This window comes from Hemicordylus capensis, chromosome 12 (genome assembly GCF_027244095.1).
Source record: "Hemicordylus capensis ecotype Gifberg chromosome 12, rHemCap1.1.pri, whole genome shotgun sequence".
Classification (NCBI taxonomy): Eukaryota; Metazoa; Chordata; class Lepidosauria; order Squamata; family Cordylidae; genus Hemicordylus; species Hemicordylus capensis.
The window spans coordinates 3,939,912-3,963,695 of record NC_069668.1 but is presented as its reverse complement, the minus strand read 5'-3'; the positions used below and the strand labels follow the sequence as shown (position 1 = coordinate 3,963,695).

At 52.8% G+C, this 23,784-nt stretch overlaps 2 protein-coding genes across 2 annotated transcripts; one reads left to right on the top strand and one right to left on the bottom strand.

The window, feature by feature from the left end:
- Positions 1 to 801: 801 nt before the first annotated feature.
- NSUN5 (NOP2/Sun RNA methyltransferase 5) lies at positions 802 to 9,013 on the bottom strand. The gene is made up of 10 exons (XM_053275310.1): positions 8,804 to 9,013; positions 8,508 to 8,630; positions 8,044 to 8,215; positions 7,596 to 7,704; positions 7,323 to 7,461; positions 6,008 to 6,123; positions 4,980 to 5,158; positions 3,714 to 4,032; positions 2,223 to 2,378; positions 802 to 1,029 (listed from the first exon to the last, which is right to left on the bottom strand). Exons 1-10 carry the CDS (start codon positions 8,996 to 8,998, stop codon positions 921 to 923), a joined length of 1,617 nt encoding a protein of 538 aa, XP_053131285.1. The 5' UTR covers positions 8,999 to 9,013; the 3' UTR covers positions 802 to 920.
- On the top strand, positions 8,932 to 23,474 carry TRIM50 (tripartite motif containing 50). Its single transcript, XM_053274688.1, is given in 7 exon segments — positions 8,932 to 9,332; positions 13,416 to 13,928; positions 14,581 to 14,676; positions 16,040 to 16,270; positions 19,027 to 19,049; positions 19,583 to 19,707; positions 21,717 to 23,474. Coding segments are annotated over 7 exon segments (1,695 nt in total). The 5' UTR covers positions 8,932 to 9,254; the 3' UTR covers positions 22,346 to 23,474.
- The last annotated feature ends 310 nt before the right edge of the window (positions 23,475 to 23,784 follow it).

Here is a 23,784-nt window from a genome sequence, read left to right as displayed (position 1 = left end):
TCGCTCTGAATCTTTTGCTCTTGTGCAAAGTGAGAGGCTTCCGATCTGGGGGCGGCCGGCAGGGATTCCTCACGTGCCCACAGGGCCAGAGGCTCCTTGGATTTTCCCTCTAGGTCCAGCAAACGTGCCCATGTGACCCACTGCCGGCCACAAAGGTGTGGTGTTTCTGCCTAATCCCTCAGCATGTTTTTCAGCAAATTATCTCCCTGCCCTCCCATCTTAAATAGAGAGAGAACATGCAACTCCCTGCAGTGCAGGACAGGTGAGTAATCTCATCTGAGGGTGGGGTGGTGGTGTCCCCTGCTTCCTCTGGACTGTGTGACTAATCGGCACAGAAAGCACAGCAGCCAGCCAATTTAGGGTGCGGAATCATGATTGTGCAAACTGGTATCCGGAGGGGGCTGCTGGTCTGGTGGTGGTGAGTGTGAATTGCCCTCTTTGCTAAGCAGGATCTACCTTGGTTTGCATTTGGAGGGGAGACATGAGTGCTGTCAGAGAGTCCCTTTGTGGGAAGAGGAAGAGCGTCTGCTTTGTATGCAGAAGGTCCTGGGTTCAATTCCTGACAGCCAATCCAGGCAGGGGTGGGATGGACTCCTGCCTGAAACCTTGGGTGCTGCTGCCGGTTAGTGTAGACAATACTGAGCTAGATGGGCCAAAGGTCTGACTCGGTATATGGCAGCTCTGAGGCGTTCGCCACACACTTGCAGGCTGCTCCTGACAGCCAACGCTGTTTTCTAGTTGTGGTGCAAAAAGATAAAACCAGCCCATCCCTGGTGCTGTGGAAGAGAGCACAAAACACCCTAAACTTTAAACTCTTTATTTCACCTCCAAACGAATACAAGCCCTGCCCACTGGGCACTGCAGTCCTCTCCTGCTGCAAACTCCCAGAGACTGCCGTGCTGACTTCTTACTAGGATCCATCACTTCTTCACGGCCTCTTGGAGCGTTTTTTTCTTTTTCCTCCTCTTGCGTGCAGGAGGGGTGTCTGATCCTACACGGCTGCCAATGCTGGGGGGTGCAGGTGTGGGACTGGAAGAAAAACAAACAAAACCACCCCGGTTAATTGGAAAATATCTGGGCTGCTTCTGGCCCCACAGCATCATTGGGTTTGACTTGCTGCTTGTGGGGGTGTTTAATTCCAGGAGGGTAGCTCGCCGTAGGCTTGAAATTAGGTAAATAAAACATGGCCTCTAAGCTAGGCACCCCCATCCGTTCTCAGACCCATAGTCAGACTTCATCCCCTTTAAAAAATTATCTGCCACCTAATTTTTCTGCAAGCAGTTCTTAAATAACTGACTGAGGCCCTTAAAACAGGTGGTGGGGGAGGAGGAGATAAGTCCCCCCCTACTTTTTTATGTCTTTCTAAACTTCCAGGCTACCAGTCCTTACAGAATGAAGTTACTATTTACCTGAATCCAAGGCTAGGTTTTCCTCCAAGTTCTTTGATAGAAATCGGGGTCAGCTTAAATTCAGAGTCCATTTCGGGCCAGTATTGGTATACTCTGTATTTAACTCTTCTTGGAAGGAGAGCTGGTCTTTTAAAGGTAAAGTGTGCCATCAAGTCGATTTCGACTCCTGGTGCCCACAAAGCCTTGTGGTTGTATTGGGTAGCATTCAGGAGGGGTTTACCATTGCCTCCTCCCACGGAGTATGAGATGATGCCTTTCAGCATCTTCCTATCTCACTGCTGCCCGATAGAGGTGTTTCCCATAGTCTGGGAAACACACCAGTGGGGATTTGAACCGGCAACCTTCTTCTTTGTTAGTCAAGCATGAATCGTCCCCTTTGCTAAGCAGGGTCTGTCCTGATTTGCACCTGAATGGGAGATTTCCATGTGTGAGCACTGGAAAATATTCCCCTCAGGATGGGGGCTGCTCTGAGAAAGAGCATCTCAGGTTCCAAGTTCCCTAACTGGCAGCATCTCCCAGATGGGCCTGGGAGAGACTCCCGCCTGCAACCTTGGAGAAGCTGCTGCCAGTCTGTGTAGACAAGACTAGCTAGATAGACCAGGGGTCTGACTCAGTATATGGCAGCTTCCTCTGTCCCTAACCTATTTCTAAGGCGCTTGTTTTAAATTCCCAGTCGTCTTGTATGCGGATACAGACGGTATTGGTGTGAGTGGAATTCTGCAGCCAGGCCTCTTCCTGGTTCCGTAGGCTTCTCGGCGCTCTCGGGCCCCCCTGCTGCTGTAGGGCGGCCAAGGGATTTGCCCCCTCACTCACCTGGTCCCCTGGGCTCCTTCCGGGGGCCGCCTCTCCAGGACTGCCACAAAGAACCCGTTAGTCAGTGTTTCTTTCGGAGATGCGCGGATGCAGCACGTGGCCTCGGCGAACGTGGCGAAGCCACGATGGGTCCAGCAGGGCAGGGCTTTGACCAGCCTTCAAGGGAAAGACGACAAGGGGACATCCTTAATATTATTATTATTCCATTTATATTGCACTCTTCCTCCAAGGAGCCCAGAGTACATGGTGGTTTGTCCTCACAACAACCCTGCGAGGTAGGTTAGGCTGAAAGAGTCATCCTTAAGTGGGGAAGCTCCCTCCAGACACCGGCCTGCCTGCCTCGATACTCTAGACCAGGGCTGATAAACTCTGGCCCTCCTGCAGATGTTGGCCTACAACTCCCATAATCCCTGGCTATGGGCCACTGTGGCTGGGGATTATGGGAGTTGCAGTCCAAAAACAGCTGGTGGGGGGGCTAAGTTGAGCAGTCTTGCTCTAGGGACTTTTACCACAGTCTTGACTCTTATTTTAGTAGTTACAGCACGCGAGCCAGACAGGATGCTCTCAGTACCAGCAGTGAGGAGGCATTCTCTTGCGGTTTTGGTCTGCAGCCTTGGAGACGGAAGAGAGGCGATGACACTGCCAGACTCCCAGCTTTCCGTATGTTCTCCTGCTTTGATTCTCCTGACCATTGAGCCTGCAGAGGCCACATTTGTCGTTGGGTTTTGAAAGCTTTGAAAAGTTCCCCACGCGAGAAACTTGGCAGGAAGGTCCTCCGAAGGTTCCTCCCTGGAAAGAGTTACGGGGTGTGCACACCCGGGAGGTGGGTGGGGGCTCCTTTAAGGCAGGGGGAGGGTGCTCTTACCTCCACTGGTGTGGGGCGGCTGTATTCCTTCTTGCCGCTCTGCTCAGCACGGTACCAGAAATGTGCATCACTTCCAATATTATGCTGACCGGGGGAAGCAAGAGGGAATACAGCCGCCCCGCCCCGACGGTTGTTACAGCAGCACCGGAGGAGGCAGAAGAACCCTTCCCATGGCTTAAAGGAACCCCCATCCCCGCGTTTGAACATGGGGGTTCCAAAGCGATTCGGCATTCTAGGAATAGGACGCCCAACAGCTTCGGACACATCTCTAGAAAGAGTACAACAATTGTTACCCTTGGCTCTGTGCAAAACGGATTGCACTCTGACCCCAGTTGTTGGGAGGCAGGGAAAAAGAAGGAAACCCGTAGGTATAACAATGCAATCGCCTATTCCCCATCTCTAGCGGGACTCAGTACTAGGCCTTGCCAAAAGCCACTATGAGCATCTGTCCCCGGAGGGGGTACCGCTGGCCAACACCTGTGGGCATGGTTTATGGACTCTGAACCGGAACCAAGCTTCAGATTCTGCCTCTTGGATGCTCAATGACCACCTCTTGCCCGCACCCTCCAACAAGCTCCTCTTTGAGCCCAGAGAGCATCCTCCTGCCTGCCTGCCGGCCCCCCTACCTGAAGTCCTTTCCATGTCCCTGCAGCGCCTCTCGCACCACATCCTCGTTCTCCTCCCGGTGCACCGAGCAGGTGGAGTAGACCAAGCGCTGGAGGGCGGGGAACCTCAGGGCGTGCGCCAGCATCTTCCACTGGAACCCCGCCAGCGCCTGCAGCCGCTCGGGCAGCGGGGGGCCCTCCTCCGCCGGCTGACCATTCCTGGAACAGATCGAGGCAGGGTTTGCAGATGGCGAGCTGGTCTTCTGAGTACCAAGAGCCCCCTCTACTAAGCAGGGGTTGCCTTGGTTTCCATTTGGATGGGTGATTGCATGCGAGAGAACTGTGAGAGGTGCCCCTTAAGGGATAGCGCCCCAGCTCAGTGGAAGAGAATCTGCTCCTTGCATGCAGAAAGTCCCAGGTTCAGTCCCTGGCAGCATCTCCAGGTCGGGCTGGGAGAGATCTCTGCCTGAAACCCTGGAGTGCTGCTGCCACTCAGTGTGTACAAAACTGAGCTAGGTAGACCAGTGGTCTGACTCTGTAGCAGGCGGTTTCCTAACCCTAACCCTAACCCTAACCGGTTTCCTATGGTCCATTCTGGACACTGAAAGCCAGCTGGGAGAAACAAAGATGTACAGTGGCCTCCCAGGAAATTCAACACCAAATCCATTTTTAGAAAGCAACAATTGTTTAAAAGCACTTGAAAACCCACCTCTTCCCCCAAGCCTTCTCAGCTTTTTAAGTTTTGATCTGTTTTGATTTTTAGATTGTCTAAATTTTTAAGATATGTTCCAACTTGTTTTATGTGATTGTCAACCGCCCAGTGACAAACGTTTGGGGCAGTGTACACATTTGACAAATACATAAAAGCATATTTAGGTAAGCGATGTGCTCTCCCAACCCAGCTACCAACATCTCTTCCTGGATAAAGCTGCATCAGAGGGAACTACCTCCCATCCTCAGCACTACCATGGACAGGGCCCACAGAAATCTTACTAGTCTGTGATGAGTGAAAAATGATGCCTGACGCGTGAAAAAAGTCCACTTGATGAGCAATGTACCAACACAGCTTGACGAGTAAAATACTTTGTCTGGCTGATCAACGGAGCCAACATTTCTCCACCCTTGACCATGGGCAGATTCCACTCTCTGGTGCTTGTCCCCCTGAAGACCAGCCAGGAGGAGAATACTGCTTTGTTGAGATGCCTCCCCCAATCCCAAATCTGCTTATGGTAACTCAAGACTTGGAGGATCTACATGGCAGCAAGTCGTCTCTCTCTCCCCGTTCACCTGAGCCGCTGCATGAAGGGTCCAGAAGGATGAATCGCACGCTGCTGTACTTGGGGTCACCGGGATCTGTGGCCAAGAAGTCCTGATGGGCCAGCCGGTAGCAGGTGGCCCCTGCCCTTACCAACATGGTGCTCATTGTGGCCAGACGTTTGGCGTCGAGGTCGAAGGCAAAGATCTGGCTGTGTTCGGAAAGGACAGAAGCTGTCATGCACAGGGGACAGTGGATGCCACTTTCAACGAAACAGAGCAGCCCAGCAGGTAGGTGGAGAGCGCCCAGCGGGAGGAGAGCCAGTCTTGTGGTAGCAAGCATGGGCTGCCCCCTTTGCTAAGCAGGGTCTGCCCTGGTTTGCATTTGAATGGGAGACTATATGTGGGAGCACTTGAAGATGTTCCCTTTAGGACAAGGCTGCTCAACTTTGGCCCCCCTGAAGAAGTTGGCCTACAACTCCCATAATGCCTGGCTATTGGCCACGGTGACTGGGGATTATGGGAGTTGTAGTCCAAAAACAGCTGGAGGGGCCTAGGTTGAGCAGGCCTGCCTTAGGGGAAGGGGCTGCTTTGGGAAAAGCAGAAGGTTCTATACAGACTCCTGGAAGAATCCGCCTCCTTTTCCTTTACTCCGCTGGGCATGGCTTCTGCTCAGCAAAGCGAGGCCTGTTTTCCCCACCTCCCCACCCCAGACCCTTTGGCAGCTGAATTTCTCCAGAGCTGATCTCCGACCAGACCTCAAGGAGATGGAGTGGGGGGTGGAAAGGTCTTGACACAGATTAGCACCTGTTTCCTCTCTGAACAGGCAGGGACCCTCAAGGATCCAGACGGATCCAAGGGGGATCTGCGATGCACCTGTTACTGGGCTGAAGACCCCAGAAGAGGCTTCTCCCCCCCCCGGAGATTATGCTGGCCAGTGCCTTCTCAGAGGGAAGGCAGAGGGACTGTGATCACCACCCCACCTGGGCTGGCTGTGCAGAGTGCACAACCTCTCCTGCCCAACTCTTTTCTCCCGCCCCCGCTCATGTTCTCTCTCTCACCCCTTGTTCTTCAGGATAGCAGCCACGTGACTGGTCTTGTTTCCAGGGGCAGCACAGGCATCAATCACGTGGGACCCTGGAGCAGGGTCCAAGAGAAAGGCAGGGAGGCAGCTGGCCTACAAGGGAGAGAACGGTTACTCAGGTGCCAGTACTGCCCCGGCCTCACCAGCGGGTTCTCAAGGCAGCAAAGGCACGTTTTGACCGGGACTGGTTCTTCCTGCCCACTGCTTCACTCCTGGAAGAGCGAGTGCAATTCGGTCTTTGCAGGAAAGCAGTCTGGTAGGAAGTTATGAAAAGAAGAGCAGCCCTGCTGGATCAGGCCCATGGTCCCTCTCATCCAGCATCCGGTTTCCCACAGTGTCTGAGAAGTGCCTGCCTGAGAAGCCCACAGGCCAGAGGTAAGGGCATGCCCTCCCTCCTGCAAAAGTTGACATTTGCATGTTGCATGGCTGTTGCTGGTGTCTGCCTTGTGCTTCTTTTTAGACTGCGTGACCTTTGCGGTCAGGAAGCCATTTTTATTACTGTATTTATGTGGATCCAAGAGTAAGGTTTCTGCAAATATTTTGATAGAAAGTAAGGGTTGTCCTTAAATTCAGAGTCCTCTTCCTTTTGGGTAATTCAAGCTTTTTCAGTCTCTGGCCAACAAATGTTTGGGTAAATACAGGTCAAACCTATATTTTGAAGGGGGTGAGCTTAAATTGAGTTGTCTTCTGTTCAGGTAACTACAATATCTCTCTGCGTAAACAGTCAAGAACCTTTGTTGGAAAGTGGTACATAGATATTCATGGTAATAGAAAGAACAGAAATGCTTCAGGAACGTCCAGTTCATGTTGAGCGCTCTGTAAAATACCATGATGACCCTCGTGGTCAAAGCCAGCTCTTCTGTCCCCACCCAGTTGCACAGACCAATACCCCAAAATCCACTCCAGCCCTAAACGTCTGTGAAAGGACTCCTCTCTAGCCTTTGCAGAGAAGACACCACCATGGCTGGAAATAGCTCAGAAGCCGCAGCTGAAGAGGCATCGGGTCACCTCCATCCTCCGATGCAAGATGCCTCCGAATCCCAGTTGCAGGGGAGCAACAGCAGGAGAGAGGGTGTGCCATCACCTCTTGTTTATGGGCTTCCCAGAGGCATCTGGTGGGCCACTTCAAGAAACAGGATGCTGGACTAGATGGGCCTCCTTGGGCCTGATCCAGCAGGGCTGCCATTATGTCCTTAGAGCAGCAGCAGCTCGAGAAATCCTGCCTGCTCCTGAACTCTCGTCGCTCCTTTCTCACAAGCTCTCCAGCTCTGCTCTGTGTCAGCAACACTCACCTTGTCCTGCAAAATGATGTGCCCAGCTGTGTAGAGCTGGTCCTTGTGGAGGTCCGTCTGCGGAGGGAAGATCAGCAGTTCTGGGAGGTGGGGGTCCAACAGGAATTGCTTGTCCGACAAGACGCTGGCTTCCTCCATGCTGAGGAAGAGGATACGGGGGGCTGAAGATGGCCTCCATGCCCAAGTGGAAAAGCCTGGCAGGAAAGGCCAAGGACGCCCGCACCTGGGCCTGTTCCCCGACTTCCAGCAGGATATGAGCCAGGCCTCACTCACCTGGCTGCCTTGCCCTGGTAGGAGTAGCCCAGGCGTTTGAAGTAATCCACCACGTTATCCACGGACGTCTTCAGGGAGTTCACGCGGACGTAGCGGGGCAGCTGAGGGGCTGCAAAGGCAAGGATTTGGCTCTTGGTTGCCAAGAAAAGGCCGGTGCTCGCCTACAAACCCTGCCTTGAGGCTGCCGCATTACCCACTTTCCTCATCAGAGCAAGAGCATTGCCGGCAAGGGGTGTGTGCGCAGAGTGGCTGCCTCCCTGCCACTTTTTGGACGACTCTCTCTGGAAACCAGCCAGAGTTGCAGGCTGCATCTCCCCCCACCCTAAAAAAAAACCCCGCTCGAAATACACTGCAGATCACCGATCCAGAGAGCCTGGAGAATCTGCCTTTCATCACAAAAGGTTCTCCCCAAGTCTTGGGTTTCCTGCGGCGGCAGAACGGCACACACCTTGGTCAGCCCCTCCGGCTGGTGGGAGCAGATCTTCATTGGAGCTGACCTTCCTCTGGACCTTCAGGCGGGCAAGCTCGGCCTGTAGCCTGACCCGGTGCTTCAGCACCAGGACCCTGCCGTGCCCTCCACCCCGCAGCCCCTTGCCGAAGAGCAAGTCGTGTACCAGCACCTGGAGAGACACAAGGGGGAGCGGCGTGAGCGAGCCCCGGCTCCACCGTGGAAAGCTCGCCAGCGCTCAACAGGATCACAGAGGCCTCGTGGACTAGCACTGAGGAGGGAGGCCTCAGCGGAGTCCCCAAGCAAAAGCCATGGCCGCTGGGGGATTCTGGGAGTAGTAGTCCACACCATCTGGGAATCCTGGTCCGAGCAAACACCGCTGTAGATGCTACTGGAGGTTTTGGAGAATCTGGCTCCGAAGTGAGGTGGGGAGAGGGCACGGCTGCCCCCTAGCGCTGGCTCACCTTGGCCAGCTGTGGCTGTAACTTCTTCTCGGCACGCAGCAAGCCCGAAGTGTCCATGATGGAGTCCAGTACAGAGGAATAGCGGAGGGTCTCCGAAACGAGGGCGTAGAGCAGCCGAGGGCTCTGGGAAAGGGGGAGAAGATGGCTACGGGTTAGTGGGAGCAATCCCTTGCAGGATCTGTGCCCCAAACTCCTCGCACCTCCTGAATCTGGACTCAGACGCCACTCAAAACCCAACTATGCTTCTCCGCAGCCTCTCGGATCATGTCTTTGCAGGCAAAGTTGTGCAAAGTAGCCTGGAAGCGGCTCCCGTAGACGAGGGTCTTGAGGGCGCCCTCCCGGCGCTCCAGGCCGGCCAGGACCGAGGCGGCCGCCCAGTACAGCCCCGGCCCGCCGCTCGCCCGTTTCTGCTGCGCCCGCATCGCGGCTCCTTTTCCACCGCCGCACGTTAGCTGGCTGGCTGGGGAGGACGCGAGAGCGGCAGGGCGCATGCGCGTATTTCTGGCAGGCGGAGCTGCGCGTGCGCACGCGGGGACTAGTTGGAGAGCGCTGCGCATGCTCGCTTCTGGTCACGCCCCTTCGTGCCCGGCAAGGAAGCGCGCCGTCTCAGGAGTGTCCCACACCCAGAATGGCCGCTACGGCCCGCGGGAGGGCGGGGTGAGTCCTCGTCGCCTTGGTAACGACGCAGGCGACTAGGCCGGCGGGCCAAGCGGGTTGTAGTAGTAGTCGCCGCCATGGGATTTGGAGATGCAAGGAGACCAGGAGCCTCAGCATCTGCGCTGCTTGATCACTCGTTTTATCCCGGTGCCGCGCCATGGAGCCTGGGTGAGGAAAACTTGGTAGGGAAAGGAGTCCAAGAGGGAGACTTCAAATCCCAGCGTGCACCGCGGCGCGCGGGGTGTCTCGGGGCTGCGGGGCGTGATGGGAGTCGTAGTCCTGAGAGCGTTCCCAGATGTTAACTACCACTCCCAGCATCCCCTGTTGCAATGGCCTTTGGCTGGGGATGCTGGGAGTGGCAGTCAACATCTGGGGATTCCTGTCAGTCAGTGTTCCCTCTAACAGGAATTCCCAGATGTTTGCCTCATTCCTAAAGCCCCTCTCAGCAGCCCCCACCCCCCAAAAAACTCACACACAACACACTGCATAAACCCAAAAGGTTTCTCCTCTGCCTGCAAAAAAGCAACAACATTGCAGTGCTTTTTAGCACTGGAACCTGTGAGGTAAGAGTGCCTCTGCCCATGTGCAGAACCCTTTCCCCACAAGTTGGGAAGGCGCTTAGTTCATAAGATTGCCGGTTAACGATGTTCCTGCTCTTTTGCGTACAACTAGGATGTGGCATTTATCCTGACAACAAGAATTATGGATTCTCTGAGTTGCTGAAATGAGGGTTGTTATGCAGCGCTGGAAAGACAAGCCTCCTTTGGATCAACAACTTGGGCTCTTTATTAGAACTATGCTATTTGAACTGGTTTCAATCTGGCGGAGAGGGAAAGGCGAGGCGTTTTCTGAGACTTGGTCTAATTTTAATGAACTCTTTTTGTGCTCTGCAGAAAATAACCCACGGAGGAGGTTTTTAAAATGTAATATTCATATGTCGTGTTAATGGTTAAGATTTTCTTTGTGGTTTTTTTTTCTTTCTTTCTCTTTTTAAAGAAATTATATTAAGCTGCTGCTTTTTCAGTTGCAGTTTAATAAAGGTGGGGAAGTAAGAGCAGGAGGTGAGTGTGCTTTGCCTGGTATGGATGAGGGATCTCAACCATGAGTCCCCCATATATTGCTAGCCTACAACTCCCATCATCCCTAGCCACAATGGATAATGGGTCTTATAGTCCAACATCTGGGTGCCAAAGTTTGCGCCCCCCCGGGTTAGGGGCTGTCAGGTTATGGAAGGAATGGGTTGGTGGGAAATCGAACGAGGTTTGTGTACCCACCCACCATCCTTGATTTCTAGAGCTAAGTTCTCCTGAATCATTAAAAAGTAACAAATTGTGTAGGTCCAGATGGCATCCAGCCCAGAATTCGTCAAGAACTCAAGTTGCTGATCTCCTAGCAAAAAACCAGGCTCTGTATCGGAGGACCGGAAAGTAGCCAGTGTAACACCTATTTTTGAAAAGGGATCCTGGGCAAATCCGGGAAATTACAAACCGGTTAGCTTAAAGTCTGTGACAGGTAAACTGATGGAAAGCATACTCAAGGTGAAAAGTTGCTAAACATATAGAAGAACGCCCTTGCTGAAGGAGAACCAGCATGGCTTCTGCAAGGGTACAGCTTGTTTCTCTAACCTGTAGGAATTATAATGAACTCTCTTTGTGCTCTAAAAATAACCTGAGGAGGAGAGCATTTTTAAAATGCAATATTCATATACAGTATTGTGTTAATGGTTAGGATTTCCTCTCTGCGTTCTTCTTTTTCTTTTGAACCCAGAGTGTCAGCAGGTGTGTGGATAAAGGTGATCCGGTTGACCAAGTATTCTTGGACTTGCCACAAGCTTTTGGCAAAGTTCCCCATCAAAGGCTCTTGAGCAAACTTAGCAGTCATGGGATAAGAGGACAGGTTCATTTGTGGAGTGGTAACTGGCTGAAGGACAGGAAACAGACCGTTTTCACAATGGAGGGAAGTAAGCAGTAAAAGCATAAAATCCAGAACAGATTGTGAGGCGCCCTAAGAGGTTCTCTCCAACCTGGGTGAGTGGGCGACAGACACAATGGTAAATGGAAATGACAGACCCACTTATTTTTATTTTATTTTTGTATTTCTATCCGCCCCTCCTTTCCTCCACAGAGCCCAGTACACATTATCTTCACAACAACCCTGTGAGGTAGGTTAGGCTGAGAGAAAGGTGACTGGCCCAGAGTCACCCAGTGAGCTTAATGTCTGAATGGGGATTTGAACTCAGGTCTCCCCGAGTACCATGCAGGAGTTTGCAGGAGAGACGGGTGAGTATAACTCTACAGCTGAGACTCAACCTAGAAAAATCTGCCTGTAAGCTGAGACAGGGTTACTCAAACTGCTGGACCACAGCTTACATTGGGTGAGGTAAAAACAGAGAGTAACAATATTAATAACAACATGTGGAGAGCTGGTCTGGAGAAGAGAGCTGCTCTTGTGGTAGCAAGCATGACTTGTCCCCTTTGATAAGCAGGGTCCACCCTGGTTTGCATTTGGATGGGAGACTAGAAGTGTGAGCACTGGAAGATATTCCTCTCAGGGGATGGAGCCACTCTGGGAAGAGCAGAAGGTTTCAAGTTCTCTACCTGGCAACATCTCCAAGATAGGGCTGAGAGAGATTCCTGCCTCCAACCTCGGAGAAGCCGCTGCCAGTCTGGGTAGACAGTACTGAGATAGATGAAGCAAGGGTCTGACTCAGTATATGGCAGCTTCCTATGTCCCTATATGCTTATGGTGGAGAGAGGGACTCTCATCTTCAAGGTGAAATCTCCAGCTAAAGGGCACACACGTGATACGGGGTGTGTGTGTTTACATCTGATTTTCCATGGGCACACCGGACAGAATCGGCCATGTGGCTTGGAGTTGCCTCTTACGAGCTCTGAGGATTGGCGTGTGAGGAAAGTGAAGCCCTACTCAGATGCTAGCTGCCTCCTTGGACTCTCTCCGCAAAGTGACGGAAAGAGGAATGCCCACCACTGAGGCTCCCCTTTGGATGCACTGAATGTGGTGAGGGGTTTTCTCTTCACTCCTGATCTTCGACGTTTCTTGGTGCCTGCCACTTCAGGGACCCCGACCCGCACACACAATCTGAGCGACGTTAGGATTCATTTGCAATCGCTTTTTCTTTAAGTGCTGTGACTGCCAGAGGGGAAGGCGACCCTAGAAAGGCAGGAACAGAGCCCAGCCGTGGGAGAAGGTAAGCCCTTTGGTCTTTGGGATAGTGTTGTGAGGCTTCTGCAAAACACATAGGAGGAAGGGCCATTCGAGCTGGAGGTCTCTGTTACCCATCAAGTGGTTCTGTGTGACCAGAAGGAATTGGCATCGCATTGCTGACTGTGGCTTCCTGCTGGTATAGTGGAGAGGCAAGAGACAGAGCTCTGAATGAGTCCTAAGTCAGGGTAGTAACGGCTGTACCTTTGAGAAGGGCAATAGCTCAGTAGAGAAGCATCTGCTCTGCATGCTGAAAGATGCAGGCTCACTCCCTGGCAGCATCTCCAGGTAGGGTTGGGGAAGACCCCCACCTGGATCTCTGGAGAGCTGCTGCCAGTCAGTGTGAACAATATGGCACGCAGCGGACCAATGGTCTGACTCAGTAGGCAGCAGCTTCCTTGGGGAAGGGGCTGTAGCTTCATGGTAGGGCATGCGCTCAGCACGCAGTAGGTCCCCGGTTCAGTTCCTGGCAGCATCTCCAGGTAGGCCTGGGGGAGACTCCTGCCTGCAACCTTGGAGAAGCTGCTGCCAGTCTGGGTAGACAATACTGAGCTAGATAGACCAATGGCCTGACTCAGTATATGGCAGCTTCCTATGTTTCTGTGTTTGGAGGTGAATGAAAATCAGAAAGCAGCCGGATAGAGGTGTCTTATCTCTAATTTGTTCCATCTGAGTGCAGACTGAGTTTTGCTCTGGGCGGCAGTATCAAGGCAGTGTGTGTGTGCCTATGCATTCAAAGTGGGGCCTTCCTGATTCCACCTGAGCGGGATCTGAAATGAACTGAGCAGACATCCAAAAACCTTGTGAGCGCGCACATGTGCACACGCCTTAGAGGGAACACTACTGGTATGTCAATAACTGCTAGAGGGCCCAGAATCTGACTCGGTCAGAGACCTGTCCCTATGCCCCCAGCCCTTAGTGAGTCCTTTTCCCGCTCTGCACATACTCAGAGGCACGATCTCCTTGCGGCGCATCTCCTTGCGGCGCTGCTGCTTTCTGTTACCGCTTCTCTCTGGCTTTCTGTCTTAGCGGTTCTGCAGGGGATCCGTCCGCCAGGAGAAACAAGGCAGGGCTGTGCTCCTGCTCCCCGGGCCGCGTCCACTTCTGGGGGCCCCTGAACCACCACGGGCAGCCAAGATGGCTCAGAAGATGAGCATTGACCAGCTGGAGGACCAGCTGCTCTGCCCCATCTGCCTGGAGGTTTTCAAGGAGCCTCTGATGCTCCAGTGAGGGCACTCCTACTGCAAGGCCTGCGTGGTGTCCCTCTCGGGCAGCCTGGAGAGCCCGTTCCTCTGCCCCGTCTGCCGGCAGGCCGTGGACTGCGGCAGCTCCCCGCCCAACGTCAGCCTGGCCCGCATCATCGAGGCCCTGCACACCGCCGGCGACGCGGAGTCCGGTGCGGAGGCCTGCCCCGACCACCACAACCCGCTCAGCCTCTTCTGCCAGCAGGACCGGGAAGTGATCTGTGGTCTCTGCGGCACCATCGGCACACACCAGCAGCACAAGGTCGTGCCCGTCTCCACCGTCTACAGCCAGATGAAGGCAGGTGTCTGGGTGGGGAGTGCGGAGCGTTCCCCAGGGATGGGTAGCAAGGTGAGCCGCTGGCGAGGAGAGCTGGATGGCCCCCTTGCTAAGCAGGGCCTGCCTTGGTTTGCATTTGGATGGGGGACTAAATGTGAGTGCTGTCAGATATTCCCATTGGGGAGGTGGTTGCTCAACTGCTTTGCAGGCAGAAGGTCCCAGGATCAAACCCTGGCAGCAGCTCCTGGTCGGGCTGAGAAAGACTCCCGCCAGAAAACTTGGAGAGCCGCTGCCAGTCAGAGTAGGCAATACTGAGCGAGATAGGGTTACTCCCTGGCAGCATCTCCAGGCAGGGACGGGGAAGCGAGGAGGACACGCTTGCCGATTTTTCATCTCCATTCCTCCGACAACATTGATAGCCTCTTATGATCGCCGCGTTTTGTGTTTTTGAAAACCCTTCAAAGCTTTTGAAACACTGCGGCGAAGTTGCCAGCTGCAGGCCAAGGCAAGAAAAGCATGTGAACATCCTGGAAGTGGGAAGTCTTGGAAGGCGACTTCCCCTCTTTCCGCTCTAGGGGTGTGGACTTTGCCCCCGATGACCATGGGCACCCACCCCCTGCGAAAGTACTAGCCACCCCAGCTGGTCCATGGACTAACGCATTTCTCGCCGTAGGAGGAGCTCTCCGTGGTGTTGACCGAGGTGCAGCGCCACAAGAAGAGCGTGGACGAGCACGCCAGCAAGCTGATGAACAACCGAACCCGCCTTGCGGTGAGTTCCGAGGGTGAATAACTTGCTGCGGCAGGGAAGGCGGGACTTCTTGTCTGTCTCGAATCTCCTGCCGCATCGGTTGCACCCCACCCCGGTTCGAGTCATACATGCGTGGGAGCAAAAACCTCTCTCTCTCTCTCTCTCTCTCTCTCTCTCTCTCTCTCTCTCTCTCTCTGTGTGTGTGTGTCTCCTTCCTGATAAGTGTTGCTGATAGTCGTTTTCTCAGCCATGGATCTTGTAATGAAGGCACCACAGAGCTGCCGCCTCCCCGGCTCGGTCTTTTCAAAGCACCGTCAATATTGACCTTGCCTGATTGCCACCTCTGGCTGGGGGTATTTTTAAACCGCCTAATCTTGCTGTCAAGGGCACTGTGTCCTCCACTAGTCGCTGTGGCTTCAAAGCTCAGGCAGGTGACCCTTTGCTCATCGGGAAAGCAGTCCCGGAAGGCAGAGGCCAGGGCCAGGAACACTGGAAGCTGCTGTCTACTGAGTCAGACCCTTGGTTCCTGGAGCTCAGTCTTGTCTACACGGACTGGCAGCGGCTTCTCCAGGGTTGCTGGCAGGAGTCTCTCCCAGCCCGACCGGGAGATGCTGCCAAGGAGGGAACCTGGGACCTTCTGCAGGTAAAGTGGATGCTCTCATCCATCCAGGCACTGAGCACACTTGGACCTGCTTCGCTTCAGCAAGGTGGCTGTATTATGTTCCTTTAGACCAGGCCTGCTCAACTTTGGCCCCTCGCCAGCTGTTTTTGGGCTACAACTCCCACACTCCCCAGCCACAGTGGCCAAGAGCCAGGGGTTGTGGGAGTTGTAGGCTGACATCTGCAGGAGGGCCGAGCTTTAGCAAGGGCCAGAGTTTAGGGGTAGAGGCCCTCCTTTGGGTCGGAAGAATTTCACGCAGCAAATGTCTGGTGAGCCTGAGACCTTGGGGAGGGGCTGCTGCTGTTCAGAGCAGACCACGCTGGGCGAAACGGAGCAAGGGTCTGACTCCATCGGCGGCAGAAAGTCCCCGTCAAAGGGTAACAGGACTGGGAAAGAGAGACGACAGAGCTGCTGCTACTGCTGCTGCCAGCCTGAGTGAGTGAGTATTTATGTACGTATGTATTTATCTGAGTAGACAGACCTGGAGTGCTTTGTCTTGGAGCACCTGCCTTGCATGCCAAATGTCTCAGGCCCAATCCTAGCCTCTCCAGTTAAAAGGAGCCCAGGTGGCAGCCTTTTGAACCCAAGGCCTTGGAGAGCCGCTGCCAGCCAGAGCAGGTGACACTGGGCTAGCCAGTGCAGGGGTCTGACTCTGTGAGGCAGCGTCCTGTGAACCCCGCCTCGAAGCAGGCTGCGGTGACTGCCACGCCCTGTCCCTTTCAGAACGAGTCGGATGTCTTCAAGTGGGTGATCCGGAAGCAGTTCCAAGAGCTGCACAGGTACGTGGACGAGGAGAAGGCCCAGTTGCTGGAGCGGGTCGAGAGGGAAGCGGCCCACCTCCTGGCCTCCCTCGAGGCCCAGCTGAAGCAGACGAGGGACACCCTGCAGAAGCTGAAGGAGCTCGAGAGGTCCCTGGAGAAGCTCAACAACGAAGGCCACCTGGATTTCATCCGGGTAGGCCTGCCTGCTTGCCGCCACAGGGCGTCATGATGGCCACCAGCTCGGGTGGCTTTCTGCAGGGCCCAGCTAAATGCCTGGAGGGTGGGTCTGTCGATGGCTGCTCATCCTGCTGGCTCGAGGCTGCCTCCGAATCCCAGTTGCAGGGGAGCAACAGCAGGAGAGGGGGCAGGCCTTTCACCTCTTGCCTGTGGGCTTCTCAGGGGCACCTGGTTTCCCCCAGATGGCCACTGTGCAGAATGGGAGGCTGGATTAGATGGGCCTTGGGCCGGATCCAGCAAGACTGTCCTTATGAGAGGGGATGGCAAATGGAAGAAGCAGGGAGAGCAGGCCTCCCCACAGGGACCCCCATCACCTGCAGCTCAGTGACTTAGAGAGGGGTTCCCAGCCCTGGGACCCCAGCTGGTGTTGGACTACAACTCCCATCACCCCCCTCTTGTATTCTTATGTACCGGGAGAGGCTAGGGCTGGCCCCAGACACTCTGGCGAGGCCTTTGTGGCTTGCATATGAATGGGAGACTCCATGTGTGAGCACTGTGAGCCAGAGGCGTAACTAGGGAAAACGGCACCCGGGGCAAGCCCTGAAATTGCGCCCACCCACCCCTGCCACGTCCCCCCCGCCGCCCCCCCCAACATACATCTTACTGACACACATGTTTCAGAAAACTTTTATTTTAAAAATTAAAAAAAATAAAAATTACCAAAAATTTCAAAATGCACTTAGGTTTTTCCTTGCAACAACCCTGTGAAGTTGGCTTGTATCTCAAACATCAGAATTATGATGCAATGATGATATATACTACATTATACTTAGGTTTTTCCTCACAACAACCCTGTGAAGTTGGCTTGTATCTCAAACATCAGAATTATGATGCAATGATGATTATTATGATTATGATGCTCCTCCCTCACGCCCTGGTTCTGTTCCTGACTTTCCCTTGTGATTGACTGTATTTTAACAAAACGAAAACCAAGGACTCCAAAGTAATTCAAGGGACTAGGGTGATAGTGCTAAAGACTCCTTATTCTCCCGCTGTTAAAGAAAGACTCCCCTTTTCCAAAACCGTGCGCTATTTACACCAGAAAAGGTTTCAAATGGAGGGGGAAGCATTTATGCTTTTATGCTTTGTTTTATGTTACGATTTCAAAGTTAGAAAAACTATAAAAGGGCCATTTTAGAGAAGATATGCACTGCCTTAGTTGCAAATCCTGCTTTTTTGAGATTCCCTGCAATTGAATAAAGCGATAATATACACCTTTGCTATTTAAATTGGTTGGAGAGTATTTAGGACAATAAAAAATGAAATGGCATTTCAGATGCAACATTGGTTGCTTAAGACCACTCAGATTTAACTAATCTTCATCACATTGACAAAAAGAGCAATTAAAATTAAAATCCATGACTAAAAGAGCCCCTGGTGGCGCAGTGGTAAAACTGCCGCCCTGTAACCAGAAGGTTACAAGTTCGATCCTGACCAGGGGCTCAAGGTTGACTCAGCCTTCCATCCTTCCGAGGTCGGTAAAATGAGTACCCAGAATGTTGGGGGCAATATGCTAAATCATTGTAAACCGCTTAGAGAGCTTCCAGCTATAGAGCGGTATATAAATGTAAGTGCTATTGCTATTGCTATTGCTATTGCTAAAACCAAACCACTTTGGGGTTATTTTTAATGAAAGGTGGTATATAAATTTAACAATAAATGTTTAGAAGTATATACTTTCACCCCCTGCCCAACCTACAATTAATTCCAGCTTATTTTCAAAGGGCTTCTAGTTTTATTTACAAATTGCTTGGCAGCACCAATGTTTTAAGTAATCGCTAATTGCTCCTAATGATAGTTTTACTTATTGTTAAATTTATATACCACCTTTCATTAAAACATTCTCTGTTCATCTGATTTTCAGTCTGGATAATTAAATCGGTGGAGGTTTAGACTTTCCTGATGGGCTGAAACAGCTAATCCATTTTGATGATGACATATAATTAAATTAGCTTGCATTACATAGTGAAAAAGTCCAGGAAGGGAGAGATGGGGGGATGTGGAACCCAAGGTTCCACATCCCCCCATCTCCCCCTCCCTGAACCTTTTCAGTTAAAACGTGGTTAGATTATAGGGGAGGAAGGACTTGAATGAGCAAAAAGGGGAACTGGTTCGGGCGTTCAGGAAGTTGTTCAGAAGAAGGAGTTGTTCAGGAAGTTTGCTCTGGTGCGTGTCCTCCTCTCGATGCATGCGCGACTGGTGGCGGGGTGGCGGGGTGCGCCGGGGAGTGAGAGTTAGAGACCTGGACTACGAAGACGCTGTGGCGCCCAGTGCTGGATGAGCAATGCCAATGGGGGGGTGCGCCGGGACCGGGGGAGGGGGACTGCTCTGCAAAAAAAAAAAAAAGCCTCAAAAAAGCAAAAAAAGATTTTTTTCCGGCAAATCGGCGGGGGCCCTTTTTGGCCCCCCCTGCCAAGTGGCGCCCGGGGCACGTGCCCCCCTATAGTTACACCTATGCTGTGAGCTATTCCCCGCAGGGGTAATGTGGCCGCTCTGGGAAGAGCGCCTGCCTGCTTGCAGGCAGAAGGTACTGGATTCCCTCCCTGGCGGCATCTCCAAACAGGGCTGGAGAAATTCCTGCCTGCAACCGTGGAGAAGCTGCTGCCAGCCTGGGTAGACAATACTGAACTAGATAGGCCAATGGTCTGACTCAGTATATGGCAGCTTCCTATGTTCCTAATACTGCGTTTCTACATTTCTTGCGTGTTGCAGAAATACGGGTCTCTTCCATCCAGGTACGTGGACTTCTATTTATTCATCATTTTTATATCCCATTCTTTCTATCGATTGCATTGCTATCAGACTCAGTTGGATTTTTATTGCATTTATAGTGCTATGTATTCATTGCGTTGTATATCACCCTCTTCCTCCACGGAGCTCAAAGATGTGTACGTGGTCCTTTTGATCCTCACAGCAACCCTGTGGTGTAGGTGAAGCTGATTGGGCTTGGGCCCTTCTCCATGATGATGAAGCTGTCAGTGATTCAGCTTCTGGCCTTTTCATACACACATTACTTTCAACACTTGTACCCAGGTACAGTCATTCACATGTTATGCTGAATGCAGGTACAGAAGTATACTTCCTATCTGTACCCTGCATTTGAAGAGCCTGTATCCAGCTTCACTCTTAAAATGGACACAGGTACAGCCACACACACACACACACACACACACACACACACACACACACACACATATCTGTGCACACAACAGAGCATCCGAATCAGGCTTTGGAGGAAACAATTGATTAAAAAAAAAAATCTCCCTAGGTCCGAGCTGCCCCACCAGCGTTCGGCGGATGTTACGTTCAGTGCTGTCTCCTTTAAGCCTGACTTCCATCAGGATGACATCAAAATGATGGTGTGGAAGCGTCTGCTACGCAAAGTCCTCCCAGGTAGGGGTGCCATTTGGGGAGGAGGTGGGCACGAGCCCCCCGAGAACCATTTCACATGCAAGCTTTTAAGTGTTAGAGTGATGGATAGAGTGATAGTTAAGGTGTGCGGGCGGGGTCTGCTGAGCTTCAGTGCATAGCCAGCCAATCGGGAGCAGAGGAGGCAGGTCTTCACCTTCCTCCCTCCCCTCTGCAGTGGACATATCGCTGAGGACGCATTGGCATGTTAGAGCTGTAAGTGTGTTATTGAGTGTTAGAGTTGGAGGTCATAGACCAACCCCCTGCTCAGTGTAGGGTTAGGGTTACCTCTTTAAAGACCCTTCATGGGGCAGTCTGTTCCACTGTCTCACACAGGCCTGCTCAACTTTTTGGCCCTCCCCCAGCGGTTTTTGGACTACAGCTCCCATAATCCCCAAGCCACAGTGGCCAATAGCCAGGGATTATGGGAGTTGTGGGCCCACATCTGCAGGAGGGCGGAGCAGCCCTGGTCTAACAGCTCTTACAGGCTGGAAATTTCTTCGAACGTTTAGCCTAAAATCTGTCCCCTTGTAACTCCGATCGACTGGTCCTAGGCCTGCCCTCCAGAGTAATTGAACTGTGATGCAATTCTGGACAGGGAAGTGTATTTAAAGGGCATGTACAGAGGTTAGCCTGGCACATCTTTCCAAAGAAGGTCTGACGGGTTGCTTAGGGGCTGAGGAGAGCCCTTGTTACTGGTCCACAAGTGGGCTGGGAAAGGGGGCAACCACCGCCTAGCACCTGGCATCCAAGGGTATCATGCCCCCTCGGATCCTGTTGAAAATAATGCAGCTATCCGGGCTAATAGCCATTAGTAGCCCTTTAATTTAAAATTAAATGCTTAAAACCAACCTGTTAATGGCTAAAGTTCCCTCTTTGTTGAAGTCCAGTTATCCACCTGATCAATGTTTCTGTTTGCGAAGGGGAGTCATTGATATTTTAGTTTCCCTGCCTCCTCATCCATATATTTGGCAGCATACAAATAAAGAATGGGAGTTCTTTATAATACCACGGTATGGTATTACTCATACCGTGTACAGATGACCTTTAAAGAGGAAGGGATCATGGGTTGGATCAATGCCACATTCTATACAGGGCCAGGGGAAAATTCCCATCAACCATAAAACAAAATATTTTGATCAGGTGTATAGCTGGACTTCAACAAAGAGGGAACTTGATCCATTAACAGGTTGATTGTAAGCATTTAATTTTAAATGTTTCAAGCCGTCCACCAGCTTGGATGGCTTTAAAAGGGGCTTAGACACATTCATGGAGGACAGGTCTATCAGTGGCTACTAGTCTGGTGGCTATAGGCCACCTCCAGCCTCAGAGGCTAGATGCCTCTCAATCCCAGTTGCAGGGGAGCAACAGCAGGAGAGAGGCAAGCCCTCCCCTCTTGCCTGTGGGCTTCTCAGAGGCATTTGGTGGGCCACTGGGTGAAACAGGATGCTGGACTAGATAGGCCTGATCCTGTAAGGCTGTTCTTACGTTCCTAACTCAATAGACCGAATTTTTATAAACCATTTCTTAATTGATATATACTGTATTTACCTGAATCCGTGGCTCCGTTTCCCTCCCAAGTTCTTTCGTGTTGGGAATCAGGGGGTTGTCTTAAATTCAGAGTTGCCTTGTATTCGGTTAAATATGAATACGACAAATATTTATACCCCGCTTTTCAACAAAAAGTCCCCAAAGTGGCTTGTGTAGATAGAAATAAAAATGGCCCTCTGTCCCCGAAGAGCTCACAGTCTAAAAAAGAAACCTCAGATAGACCCCAGCGACAGCCGCTGGAGGGGATGCGGTGCTGGGGGACGGATAGGGCCAGCGGCTCTCCGCCTGCTACAGACAGCGAACCGCCACTTTGACAAGGTGCCTCATTGCCCAGTTAGCCAGGCCCTGCCGCCCGTAGCTGTCGCACAGGAGCGCTCGCCTGCCTCTCCGCTGTCCTCCAGGGGGGAAGGTAACCCGCCTCTCGACTTGCTCCCCTCCCGTAGCCCCGGAGGCGCTGCAGCTGGACCCAGGAAGCGCCCACCCCATGCTGGAGCTGTCCAAGGGCAACACGGTGGTGCAGTGCCGGCTGCTGTTCCAGCGGCGTGACAGCAACTCGGAGCGCTTGGACTACAGCAACTGCGTCCTGGCCAGCAAGGGCTTCTCCTGGGGCAAGCACTACTGGGAGGTCATCGTGGGGCCCAAGAGCCACTGGCGCCTGGGCCTGGCCAAGGGCACGGTCAGCCGCAAGGGCAAGCTGAGCAAGAGCCCCGAGCAGGGCGTGTGGCTCATCGGCCTGAAGGAGGGCAAGGTCTACGAGGCCTTCGGCAGCCCCCGGGTGGTGCTGCCCGTCTCGGGCCGCCCGCAGCGCATCGGCCTCTACCTGCACTACGAGAAGGGTGAGCTGACCTTCTACAACGCCGACAGCCCCGACGAACTGGTGCCCCTCTACACCTTCCAGGCCGAGTTCCAGGGCAAGCTCTTCCCCATCGTGGACATGTGCTGGCATGAGCGGGGCTCCAACACCTTGCCCGTCGTCCTGCCCAGCCCGGCCATGCTGCAGGCCCAGGGCAAGGAGCCCGACGGCCAGGAGCCCACCAAGTTGTGGCGGGGGGGAGCGTCCGCCCGGCGGTGAGGGCTGCCTCCCCGCGGAGTAGGCGTCTCTGGCGGAGCCCCGTTGGATCGAGCCAAAGGTCCATCCCACCCTGCGTCCCGTTTCCCGCACTGGAATGAGACAAATCAACTAATCCCTTCCCCCTGCAGCTGCTGCCGCATCTTGTGGCCAGGAGTTCCGCAAGTCCATGTTGCGTTCTGCAAAAAGGTCCTTCCTTTTGGCCTGCTCTAAATCTATTGCCCGGGAGGCCCTTGAATTCCTCTATGATGTGAGAGGAAGGAAATCTCCCCTGTCGGCTTCCTCCACCCCACACGCTGCTGATTCGTTGTGCTGTCTGCGGATCCTTGCTTTGCACAGAGCTAGTTCGGCCTGATCAACCCTCTCCGCGGCATCACTGTCCCCATATAAGGCCAGTTCAGGGCCCACCAGCTGGAGCGGAGAATCCACTGTTCCATCTTGCCTTTAGCTCAAGAGCCCCGTCACCTTGCCTGGGGGTGTTGATGCAGACGATTGATGCCAAGGCTTCAAAAGCCCTTTTGCTTCCCTCTCCTTTTGCCTTTCAGCTTCCTTCCCTTAGAAGGTCGCATTTCACGCAGAGGTGCGTTGCCGAAATGCTGCTCTTTCGCTCTGCCCACAACTATGTTCATCAAGATTTGTAGCTCCCCCCCCCCACCGGCATCTTTGGGAATGTTCCCCCACCCCACTCCACCCCATCTGGTGAGTGTACCGGATCCTGTCATTCAGCTGGGATGCACGATTAAATATTCCCCTGTGCATCAAGGTAGGTAGATAGTTTATTGTGGTCATAGACCAGCTCATAAAGCTGGGCCCTAGGTTCTTCCCATGCGCTGAAAAATATAAGGGACAAATGGCATCCCGTGACAGTTCGGGGCTGAAATAAGGGACTCCGCTGCGAAAAAGGAGCTGTTGGCAACCCTGGCTTCTGTGACTTGCAGGGGCATGTACAGGTGCACATGTGCCTATCCCCACATACACACTTGGCGGCAAATAGAGTGCCAATATTTTCAGCTACAACATGCTCTGTCTTCTTTTTATGGGATTTCTTACCCCAGGGCAGATCACAAAACTCTCTCCCAGAAGGTCATGGATCTTTTCCTTTTCCAGGGCTGAATAAAATGATCAAACCCTGCTACAGTTGCCTCTTTTGTCATATCCACTATCTTTGTTTCGTCGGTGTTTAATTTCGCGCTCAGAGATGTAGTTGGAAATAATTTAATCTTAATTGGGGGTGTGTGTATGTCCCCAGTCTTGTTTCCCTAGCTGTTGTTGGAGTACAACTCGCATCAGTTTTGGGCGGTGTAAAAATATGATAAATAAACAAACAGATAAATCATCTCCTGCAGTGTTCCCTCTAACAGGGGTTCCTAGATGTTGTTGACTACAGCTCCCATAATCCCCAGCCAAAGGCCATTGCAGCAGGGGATGCTGGGAGTTGTAGT

What these genes read in the sequence shown, in the direction of transcription:
- NSUN5 (XM_053275310.1), bottom strand. Translation starts at nt 8,998, where the DNA reads ATGCGCCCTGCCGCTCTCGCGTCCTCCCCAGCCAGCCAGCTAACGTGC. An exon ending in ACATCATTTTGCAGGACAAG is followed by an intron (nt 6,124 to 7,322) that starts GTGAGTGTTGCT and finishes TCTCCCTTGTAG; the next exon opens with GCCAGCTGCCTCCCTGCCTT. An exon ending in GAAGGAGCCCAGGGGACCAG is followed by an intron (nt 1,030 to 2,222) that starts GTGAGTGAGGGG and finishes TTTTTCTTCCAG; the next exon opens with TCCCACACCTGCACCCCCCA.